Source organism: Trachurus trachurus (assembly GCF_905171665.1).
Source record: "Trachurus trachurus genome assembly, chromosome: 6".
In the NCBI taxonomy this organism is placed as follows: Eukaryota; Metazoa; Chordata; class Actinopteri; order Carangiformes; family Carangidae; genus Trachurus; species Trachurus trachurus.
Window position 1 is genome coordinate 4,313,442 of NC_139897.1, and position 11,364 is coordinate 4,324,805.

Genomic DNA, 11,364 nt, shown 5'->3' on the forward strand with positions numbered 1-11,364 from the left:
CGATATCTGACCCACACTCAGTGTTCTACAGAATTCATGTTTATTACTTCTCCTTCTTGATTTATTTACGTTGTGTTTTGTGTTTGTTTTGACTTTGGCTTTCCAATATGTCAAACTCAGCAAACTGCTGAGACAAATCAATGTTTTTTCCAAATCATATTATCTTAACTCAAAGAGAAACTATGCAACATTTATTAAACAGCTTTGCAGTAATTGTGATGGTTTAATAAATGACATGTAATTTGTTATGAGGGCGAATGGAGGCTCTCTGCCTTCCACCTAGGGTCTCTTGGCTGAAAACCATCTTTGCAAGATCAGAGCCTCCGACCCGGTGTCCCAGCTCTCGTTGTAAACAAATGCACATGGCAGGGAGGAGAGTTAGCAAAACAACGGAGGACTTGCATAGTTCCCCTTTAATCACTCACTACTCAACTACTTGAGTACAATAAGTTAAAGATGAACCGGAAGTGATGTGAATGTGATGGATGTTGAAAACGCGCAGTTTCTCTTATAGGTTTTTGTTTTCTGAACTGTCTTTTTTACATATCTGACTAAATCTTTTTACCCATGTGGAAACAAAACTAGCCACAAAACAGCTAGATTTTAATAAACTAGAATTATCCATTAGCTACAACTACGAACTTTCAGTCCTTCAGTTTCCACTGCAGGTGTTCCTGGTAAAAGGAGGTGGTAGGAACTTCTACAGGAACCGTCCTCTCACTCGGCCCTCTCGGTGGCCGTGTCTCCACTGCAGACAGGACCCACCGGGCTCTGATGGCCACATGCAACAGTTTCAATCCGCAAGGTCGTTGTGCAGCGGGTTTTTTTTTTATGCTCTTGTTGTCCCGCGATCACACATTATCACACTTTTTTTTCTACCAGGCCTACTGCTGCTCTCATCTTTTACTGAGTTATTCTCCCTTTTTTCCAGCCGTTTTTAATAACGTTGGGTTTTAAAAATGCCGCTTATTTCGGGGCTTTCTCTTCGTCACATCCTGCTTTGAGTCTGACCAATCAGCACAGAGTAAATCTCAAGCCCCACCGAGACATTTTCAGGGCCGATCCGAGTACCTACCCCCAGGCAGGGACTCCGTTCGGCCCTGTAAAAGTTCCTGTAAGCAGGCGGCCCTGTGGGGGAGGTTCCTGCAGTGGAGACACGCACCAACGGGGCTGACCCCGGAAAATTACCCCCAAGTTCCTGCAGTGGAAACGCGCCTATAGTTTGGTGATTGAGATAAAGGCTATTAGACTCAATTAAAGCAGAAGTAAGTGATATTTTTGTGTTAATATAAGTCTTAAATAGTTCTATCTTCCGACAGCAATCACTTACATAGAGTGTTTGGACCGAAACACGGGTCTCTCAGTCACTCTGCTCTGCTCTGAGCCGAGGAGAAAACTTTTCTCGTATCCTACAAGTTTTATCCAATGAGGAGAGAGAACGGCATGAAGGGCTGTGTGTGCAGCCATGGGATGCGCCTGAATGTGGTGACGTAGGGACGAGGACCAATAGATCCATGACGAGGGCGGGGGCTGCTAACTCCATCGGCTGACAAGAAGTTATGGTGCGTTCAAGGCAACCCGTAACTCGTGTTTTTCTGACCTGTAAAGTCGTACCAGTTCGATCTGGTACGAGTTCACGGGTCGGAAGTTACGAGTGGCCGTTATAGTGACTTTCACAGGTAAAACAGGTCGGAAAAACACGAGTGGGTTGCCTGGAACGCTACAAAGTCGTAAGTCGTGACTTGAAGCTGTAATTTACGGTTTCAAAAGCCGGCCTGGAACGCAGCATTTGCCAAAACGACCGGATCGCTTATTTCTGCTTTAACCTGGTCACAGCTGATTTTAAAAAAAAAAAACATATAAATGATCAATTTGTGTCATAGATAAAGGAAACTTAATTTCAGCCATCTGATTTCTCCTGGAGAACACCAGTTGTTTGAATATTAACACTTATTAATACCACTCAATGACAGGAAAGCTCCAGCTGTGAATGAAAGATAATCTGTTTAATAAACTGCACCTGTGTAACATGATTTCTCAAAGTTGTTTTTCCATTATAAGTGTTGCTGGAGCCCCTTTGAATGCTCTAACATGATTTCTCAGACAGCCTAGATCGTGTGTGTGTGTGTGTGTGTGTGTGTGTGTGTGTGTGTGTGTGTGTGTGTGTGTGTGTGTGTGTGTGTGTGTGTGTGTGTGTGTGTGTGTGTGTCTCCGGCTGACCTGAGGACAGACTTGTCTGTAGTAGCTGTCTGCTGAGGCAGACTGTTTAGGGCAGGCCACCAGGATCCTGGCCACACCATCACATTTCCTCCAGTCTGACTCGCCCCCTACAGGAAAGAGACAGTCGGAACATCAGATAAAAGTTCTACTGCATAAAAAGAACCAAGACATACAATGTAAAAAGTATTAATGAAGTGATAAAACAGATTGTGAAGGAGAAAAACGAATCAGTAGAACTAATAAAATATAAATGTACTGCTTTGTGCTGTTACTACTGGATTCTTTAGATATACAGTTATGTTCATAATAATAGCAGTGTGTTTAAAAAGGTGAGTAAACCTCAAAATTCTTCAAATAAATTGTATTTTAAGGAACACAACTGCATTGGGGACACTGCACATTCTATTTCAAACCAAGAAAATTGGAAAAAGTAATTTAATTTGATAATATTTTACAGAAAGTCAAGAAATATAATGTTAAAAAAAATAGCAGTGTTGACATCTTTTTTTACACGCTTGCTGGTGTGTTTGGGGTCATTTCCTCTTCAGTATACGGCAACATGACTACTTCCAGTATTCTGATGTACTCAAACTGATCCATGATCCCTGGTATGCGATAAATAGGACCAACACCATAGTACGAGAAACATCCCCATATCATGATGCTTGCACCACCATGCTTGTGGGGGGGTGGGGGTCTTCACTGTGTACTGTGGCTTGAATTCAGTGTTTGCAGGACGTCTGACAAACTGTCTGTGGCCCTTAGACCCAAAAAGAACAATCTTACTCTCATCAGTCCACAAAATATTACGCCATTTCTTTTTAGGCCAGTCAATGTGTTATTTGGCAAATTGTAACCGCTTCATTACATGTATTTTTTTTAACAATGGGACTTTGCGGGGGCTTCTTGGTGGTAGCTTGGCTTCACATAGACGTTGTCTGATTGTTACAGTACTCACAGGCAATCTTAGATCTTCATTGATCCTCCTGGAGCTGATCATTGGCTGAGCCTTTGCCATTTTGGTTATTCTCCGATCCCTTCGAATAGTCGTTTTTCTTTTTCTTCCTCGCCTTTCTGGTTTTGGCTGCCATTTTAAAGCGTTTGATATCATTTTAGCTGAACAGTCTATCATTTTCTGCACTTCTTTATAGGTTTTCCCCTCTTTTATTAATTTCTTAATCAAAGAATGCTCTTCTTCTTAACAGTGTCTTGAACGACCAATTTTACTCTGTTTTTCAAGGACAAATGCACAGCCAGCATATGCAGCATCAGTTGCCTTGATCCTTGAATAAGGGCCACCTGTTTAACACCTATTTTTTTTCACATAATCAATGACCTCAATAATTGAACCTGGCACTGCTATTTTTTTTTAACATGCCCCTTTCAGTAAATGATTCAGTTTCACAGAATCAGCAGCATGCACGTCATGCCTGTTGGGTCTGTTGGTTTTCTATACCTTTACTAAACCTTCTAGAAAAAGTTGAAAAAAAAAAGAGTTGAAATTCTAACAAAATCAGTGATTTATCTTGCAAGTGATGTCGGACTGCTATTATTTTGAACACAACTGTATGTGAATATTTGTGTCTTTTCTTGTTTTCATTAGCTCTGCTCCCACTCACCTGTTCCTCCCTCCAGGATGGCTCTGACTACAGCCTGGACACCATTTGGCTGCATCAGGCGCTCAGAAAGCAGCTGACCACACAGGCGTCTTAGCCAGGCCGGAGCTGCCCTGCTGCTCCAACCACTGACAGATCCCACTGCGCCAGCCTGGAAGGACGGACAGTAAAGTAAACAATCTCAGCAGCAACACTGATGCAATTTTTACCTTCTCCTTGACATTGAAATCATTCATCAAACATATCCAAAGAAAACATTTATTATGATTCTAATCAAATCATTTGCATAGTAAGAGAACAATTGTAATTGTCTGTTGATATGAAGTGACAAAATGAGACTTTGTGGTTTTTGCTCAAATGTTTTGTGTTCTTGGTTTATTTTTCCACCATCTGGATTTTGGTTTGGTTCAATCTTACTGCTTTCATCAATAATACTCTCCCCAGCAACAGACAGCTGCTGTCAGAAAAAAGGATGAGTATTGTGTAATGCTACCAGTACCACACAGCAGACAAACAGTTAGCAACTAGCTGATGAACAAGATAAAATATTTAGCAACTGGAGAGTTAGATATTTTCTCTGGAGCCAATGGAAACAAAAACAGAGAGAGTGAGTATAACAGAATCTAAACAAATCTAAAGCAAAGTCAGAAACTGTACAGATTATACATTTCATCCGGTGGAAAAATTAAGTCCCCTATTTTGCATTTGATATTAAACTGCATTCAGCTTCATTTGAAATAGTCCCTATGTTTTTTTTTTTTAGGGTTCTGGCTTGAAACTTAGCCAACTGAGAGACAGCAATAACACAATGCATACAAAACAAAAATGCACTTTGATCACCCTTATTCCAGCTGTTCCTGACATATTCACTAAACAGGTGCATGCATACCTGTCTGGGTGCACCTTGGAGGATCAGCAGCTCCTTGATGACGATTGGCTGGTAGACTCTCCCTAGAAGACCTCTGAGGGCTTCCTTGCAGGTTCGACATTCCTCAGGACTTAGGCCCTGCATCACAAAGGTTTTCAAAATCAAACAATATAGATGGATTTTATCTCTAGAGACCATGCATCTCTCAAAGAGTAACAACAAATCCATATTCACACGTGTTACCTTCTCCTTCTCTGTCTGATGTGGTTGGTAGCCTAGCTGGCACAGTGCTGCCATCACATCCCCAAGATGCTGTGTGAACACCAATGTGGCCAGAGATGACAGCTCTGCCAACTTCATCAGGACACTTGTGGTGATAAAAAGGCGGCGGTCCATTTCTCCACCAGACACTTGTCCACCACGGACAAGTTTTTCCACCATGGCTCCAAAAGCTGACCTGCATCCCAGTGGCACACCCACTCCAGGGGCGAGGTAGGGACAGAGCCCCAGAGAGACAACAAACTGAAGAGCAGCTCTGAGCGTCTTCTGCTGGGTGACGCTGAGAACATCAGGAGGTAACGGTGGAGCCATCTCAGGGGTGTGTCGTTTGGTTTCAGAGGGAGCGCAGGTCTGCTTGAAGAGTTCTAGCTCGTGAGAGAGGTGTTTTGCCAAGGTGAGAAGCAGCAGGAGGCACTCCTGCACAAAGCCCCATGTGACATCCTCTGTATCGATGGAGAACCATCGTGCCTGAGCCGCCACCTCCTCTCTCAGCCTCCTCACCTCCTGAAGGCTGCTCTCACACTGAAGCTGCTGGAGGAGGACGGCCCTGTTGGTCCGAAGCCCGGCCAGCAGAGCCTCCTGGTGAGAGGACTGAGTATCAGATGCCTCTGCACACAGACACACAGGGAAAATCATATAGTGCTGGCTGTCTTCAACTTATTATTCTATACAGTGATATTAATTCTGCTGCTCCTGTCTTTGCAATCACCTAACAACTTATCAAGCACCATCAGACATACCTACATAAGTGGATTGATTTACATGGCAGATAAGAGGGAAATAATGAATATCAATGTGAAGAGTGACTGATACTGACGCGAACACATAGGCTCTTGTCTACACGGGTGACAGAGTGACCAGTAAAGTATTTGAACACAGCCACAGCAACAATCATGCTATATCCAAGGAAACATTCAGGACTGCCACCTTTTAACTTAGTCATCTTATTCAATGATGCACTTACCGCCGAGAGGCTTGGTGAGAGTATTCAGCGCTGAGAGGATATCTGCCGTCATATCGCCATCACACAGACCGTCGATTCACCTGTTTATATGGACTACAACTAGTCATGCCGTGAATGTGCTTGTTGTTAACATGTTATGGCTACGGCTCATGATAATATACATCCATGCTACGGCTACAACTCAAAATGGCGCTGAAATTAGACGTCATCACGCATCGCCCAAACGTTGACCAATCAGCGTTCATTAGCAGAATGCTAGCGTGTTATGGCCAACAACAGCCCAACCTGTAGGAAATAGAAAGGACAAAACTTCTCAACAAATTCACTTTTAACTTATAATCCATATTGAACTTGCAGAAAATACAACAATATTTGCGATTTTTCTACGATTACCAGGTGAAAGGGACAAATTTAGCCTTCTAGCTCCATAGGGCCCCATCATAGACTGTAAAAAGAATGGACGTAGCGTCCATGACGTCACCCATTGGTTTTGGGGAGTCTGTTTTGTGCCGCTACTACGGGGGTTTGAACCGCGCCATGTTGGATTCTACTTGCCATATTTGGAGCGGTGCGGCCGTTGGCCGGCCGAGAGCCCGCCCACTGGCCTCGTAACAGCGGTCGCCGGACCTGTCACTCAACGGTTCTGCGCCCTAATTGGCCAGAGCTTTAACCCTAATAATAGTAAAACTGTAGAGTTTAAAAAAAATTCACCCCCCTCAGAGTGTGTGCGGGGGTAGAAACTATCGATTGAGACCAAAAAAATAAAATGTACCAGGCTGTAAATATGTTTTTTTAAGCTGTAAAATCGGCTATTTTAACATGGGGCTTGATTGGAGTTGCTCCCTTCTGGAGCCAGCCCCCAGCGACAGCCGAGGGGATTGCAGCTTTTTGAATGCGGAAGTGAGCTTCACTTCTCAGACCGACAACTGCCCCCTTGGGCCCCATTCATTCTGCACTCGCCCGCGAGCACTCCTAGTGGAATTCTGGTGGAACCGCAACCAAGTTCGATACTTAGGCTAATGGAGATGGTGGTAACCTATGGTGGTAACAGAGCCAGTGGAGACATTGTTTTTTTTAGCAAATTTTATTGACAAGTCAAGAATTACATTTAGTAAAAAAACAAAAAAAACAAAACAAAGAACAATACAATGCCAGGGGGTCGCGGTATTCAAAATAGTATACAAAACATTGCTATTAATTCAATAAAATATTATATAAAATGCATAACTCAGTGGTTTTAATAACTTTTTTGTTGGATAGTTGTGAAGTAGCCTATTGTTTGAGTTCCTTCTCAAAAATTAAAAATGATGGATTGTGATTAGCGAATTTGGATTTGTGTATGTGGTATTTTGCAAGTAGAACAAGCAGGTTGCGATGTAGCCTAATAGTGATCTTTGTTGTTTGCAGGATAGGAATGGAACCCAAACAGATTCACATAGAGACACACCAGACAAGATATTCTGAGAAATAAAAGTACAAACATCTTGCCAGAAAACAGATGAAAAGGGACAGGACCAGAACAGATGATAAAGATCTTCTTCACATTGTTTGCAGAATGAACAGTCCACATCAATGTCTTTTTTGTATCTACGTAAAAATTGTTTGCAGGGATAAAATCTACGGATCATTTTAAAAGAAACTTCTTTAATCTTATTTATAATCAGAAATGTAGAGGGAAGGAACCATATTCTTTTCCAGTTCAAGTCTGGAGTAAGGAAGTCCTTTTGAAATAAGGCACGTATATTACAGTTGTTATTACTTTTCTTAGTAGAGAAACAGATAGTGACAGCAGGGTCTAATTCCAAAAAAGACAGTTCAGGTGTAATGGAGCTTCTAAGTAGCATAATAACACCAGACGGAATATGCCATGGGCTCTCCAGTGTCTCCCATCATGGCTAACCTATAGCCTACATGGAGGAGGTGCAGGAGCGGGCGCTGAACTCCTTCAGAGGAACAACACCCAGCCACTGGTTCAGATATGTGGATGACACATGGGTAAAGATCAAAACCCAAGAAGTGGATGCCTTCACCCAACACATAAATTCAGTGGACAAGAACATCCAGTTCACCAGGGAGGACACCAAGGACAACAGGCCCAGGAGGTTCCCTCGAGTGCAGATGGCAAACAGAAGGAACTAACACACGTCAAGACAGCACTCCAAACCTGTGGTTACCCGAAGTGGACCTTTATCAAATCATCAAAGAGACGCCACAAAGGAACACCTGAGGCGAAAACGGAAAATAGAAAGAACATTGTCATTCCATACGTGGCAGGTCTGTCTGAGAAATTCAGGAGGATCTTCCACAAGCATAATATCCGCGTCAATTTCAAACCGGGCCAGACCCTAGAGACTGGTCCACCCCAAGGACAAAACACCCAGACAAAAACTCAGTAATGTTGTGTATGCAGTCCAATGCAGCGAGGAGTGCTCAGACCTCTACATAGGGGAAACCAAACAGCCCCTCCACCGACGCATGGCACAACATAGAAGAGCCACCTCATCGGGACAGGACTCAGCTGTACATCTGCATCTGAAGGAGAAAGGTCACTCTCTTGAGGACTCCAATGTCCTTGTTTTGGACAGGGAGGACAGATGGTTTGAGAGAGGGGTGAAGGAAGCCATCGATGTCCACTTAGCGAAACCTTCTCTAAACAGAGGTGGTGGCCTAAGACACAATCTATCTGCCACCTACAATGCTGTCTTGGGAGCTCTCCCCAGGAAGTTTAAACCCCATACACACCTGGAGACATGTGACTCCTAGTCACATGACCCCCCTCCAGTTTCGGGGGTGTGGTCATGTGACTTTGGTTTCACTAGAAGCTGATTCACGCTGAGGAAAGCCCAGGGCTGAAACACATCCGTCAGACACTGCTGTGCGTCTAATAAAAGTTTCAAGTTTATTTTGTGAGTGCTGACATTCCAGTTTTTTTTTTAGCCGGCACCTGGTTCATCTTTATATACTAAGAGTTGAGCACGCCATTCCCTTTGTTCTTTATTTCAGTCTGTGTCATGGATCTATCAGGTATTTGTTTCACTTTTTGAATTGAAATAAATGAACTTTTCCATGATATTCTAATTTATTGAGATGCACCTGTATATCTGCTTCTCTTTGGGTAAATGTCTTGGGATTTTCCTTTACGATAATTATGACATTAGCATTGCATGTTTGTTGTTAATTGTAATGAATTCAACTACCATCATTCAACAAAAGTGTGCATTATTTTCTCAACTTTTTCTTTCTTTTCTTTTTTTACCTTGACCCAGATAAACTATTTTAGAAACAGGTGACTAAATTCTCACATCGTTAAAAACTGTTTTAATTTTAGACATTTTTGTTTCGTTTTGCACAAGTAAATGGTAAATGGAAATGCACTTGCACTTATATAGCGCTTTTCTAGTCACTCGGACCACTCAAAGCGCTTTACACTGTAATGGTCGCATTCACCCTTTCACACACATTCATACAGCACTGTTCGCAGACAGGCTTTGGAAGATAATCATTCACACAGGGCAGGTGCGGGTTCAGTGTCTTGCCCAAGGACACTTCGACATGCAGACAGGGGGAGCCGGGAATCGAACTGCTGACCTTCCCCGGTTAGTGAACAACCCGCTCTACCACCTGAGCCACAGCCGCCCAACACATCGCAGTAATGCTGAATAAAGACAGAAAAATAAAAGATCAATCATGACTTGTGATTTTGCAGGTCAAAGCCACTAATAATGAACTGAGCTGGGTGACTACACAGAAAACAGGTGCTGATCTGGGCAATGCTAACATCTCATGATGGGAGAGTATACTGTACCTACATGTATGTCTAAGACATAATGAAGTATGGCCATGATTGTTAATGCTTTTATACTGCATTTAAACCAGGAGTGGGTCTTATGTCTACAGGTAAAATAATCAATAGTAAAGTGAATATGACAAGCAAAACAATAAAGTTAATGTATTGGGGACATTTTTGAACCGAGAGCAAATGCAAGCCTCACCCTGTTGCTCTGACACGAGCAGAGGCTACAGTATGAACCATTTCAATTATTTGGTGAGAATGACAAATACACATTAAAATGTTTCTGTATGCTTCATGCCAGATGGTGTATGCACTCAAGCATAGATGCTGCACATGCAAGATTAACATTTAAAGCAGAAGTAAGCGGAATGCTCCTTCCATCCTGCTTCATTGTTATGATTGCGCATGTGCTTGTGGCCCGCCTGGGTGACGTCACGGTCGAAACCGTCACAACGATTAAGCAGCGATCGAAACTCATGTCGCTGAGGGGTCCTACTCTGCAGTGGAGACACAGCCACTGAGAAGGCCGAGTGAGAGGACGGTTCCTGTAGAAGTTCCTACCGCCTCCTTTTACCAGAACTCCTATAGACCTTTTCAGAGAGTATAAACAAAGACAGGTGCGGCTCATTAGAAAACACTCGGTACACTAAATGGAATGGAGCCTTAATTAGTATCCTTGGTAACACCTGTATTTGTTTATACTCTCTGAAAAGGTCTATAGTGGAAACACGGCTACTGTACAGTGAAGACAGAAAACCCCAAGGAAATGGAACAATGCCATTTGTGCAGCCTCATCCCAATAACCAGTCTTGAGTTGAGACAATATTGGTTGTATACCAGAACCATTGTTCTGTGCTTGTCAGACAGCCTCTGTCTTAAACGTTACAGGTCCATTTCAACTACAGCCATATTTAACTGAGGTAAAGTCAAGACCAGGCACAAGATTTTGTAACAAACATTTTAATTGGCATCAGGTTGTCATCAAGAAGAAACATTGGGGACCTGAAAGACAAAAACATGGGCAAGTTGAGAGCAAAGATAGTTAAGCAGCTATGGTGTTGATTTAACTGCATCTTACCTGGAAGGTCTCTACCAGCCACCTTTAGCTGGAGCTGCAGCAGGGCCACTTTCTGTTGAAGTTTTCCTGACAGGTTTGTATACTGGCATGACTGGCATGACAGGGGAAGCTGCGTCTCCTGGGCTGTAGCGGGTTTGACCAAACACTGACCTTCCTCGCTGGTAGCGTGAACGGGAGCTGAATGAGGAGACTGGCTCCAGGTCAGACACGTCACTGAAAACTGGTTGAGGGGCTTCAGGGCCAGCGTTGCCATCAGATCCAGAGCTGGCCCCATCTTGATGGCTTACATACCCGTAAGACCTGCTCCCTCCATATCCACTTGCTGAGCCATCATAGCTGCCACTTGGAGCACTGCCTTGGTACCCACTTGCATGAGAGGCTGCGTAAACCCCATATCCACCGTGCTCAGGGGCTCCATGGGCCTCAACCCCGTAACCTGCATAGCCATAATTGAACCCACTGCCCCCAGCCATGTTGGTGCCAGGGTGGAATGGGAGTGGCACCTCCACAGGTTCTGAGATAGCTACTGGTGCAGCTTGTGGTCCA

General features: G+C 43.5%; 1 protein-coding gene across 2 annotated transcripts in view; it reads right to left on the bottom strand.

Annotated features, from left to right (window-relative positions):
- Positions 1–6,128, bottom strand: part of tango6 (transport and golgi organization 6 homolog) — a 34,267-nt gene extending 28,139 nt beyond the window's left edge. Inside the window, exons 1-5 of one of the 2 annotated variants that reach the window (XM_083973745.1) lie at positions 5,948–6,128; positions 4,948–5,591; positions 4,726–4,842; positions 3,840–3,987; positions 2,221–2,327 (exon numbers count right to left, since the gene is read on the bottom strand). In XM_083973745.1, the coding sequence (XP_083829871.1) occupies positions 2,221–2,327; positions 3,840–3,987; positions 4,726–4,842; positions 4,948–5,591; positions 5,948–5,999 (1,068 nt within the window). In that variant the 5' untranslated portion in view covers positions 6,000–6,128. The remainder of the gene's footprint in view (positions 1–2,220; positions 2,328–3,839; positions 3,988–4,725; positions 4,843–4,947; positions 5,592–5,947) is intronic. The other variant, XM_083973746.1, reaches the window with a different exon arrangement.
- Positions 6,129–11,364: the final 5,236 nt, after the last annotated feature.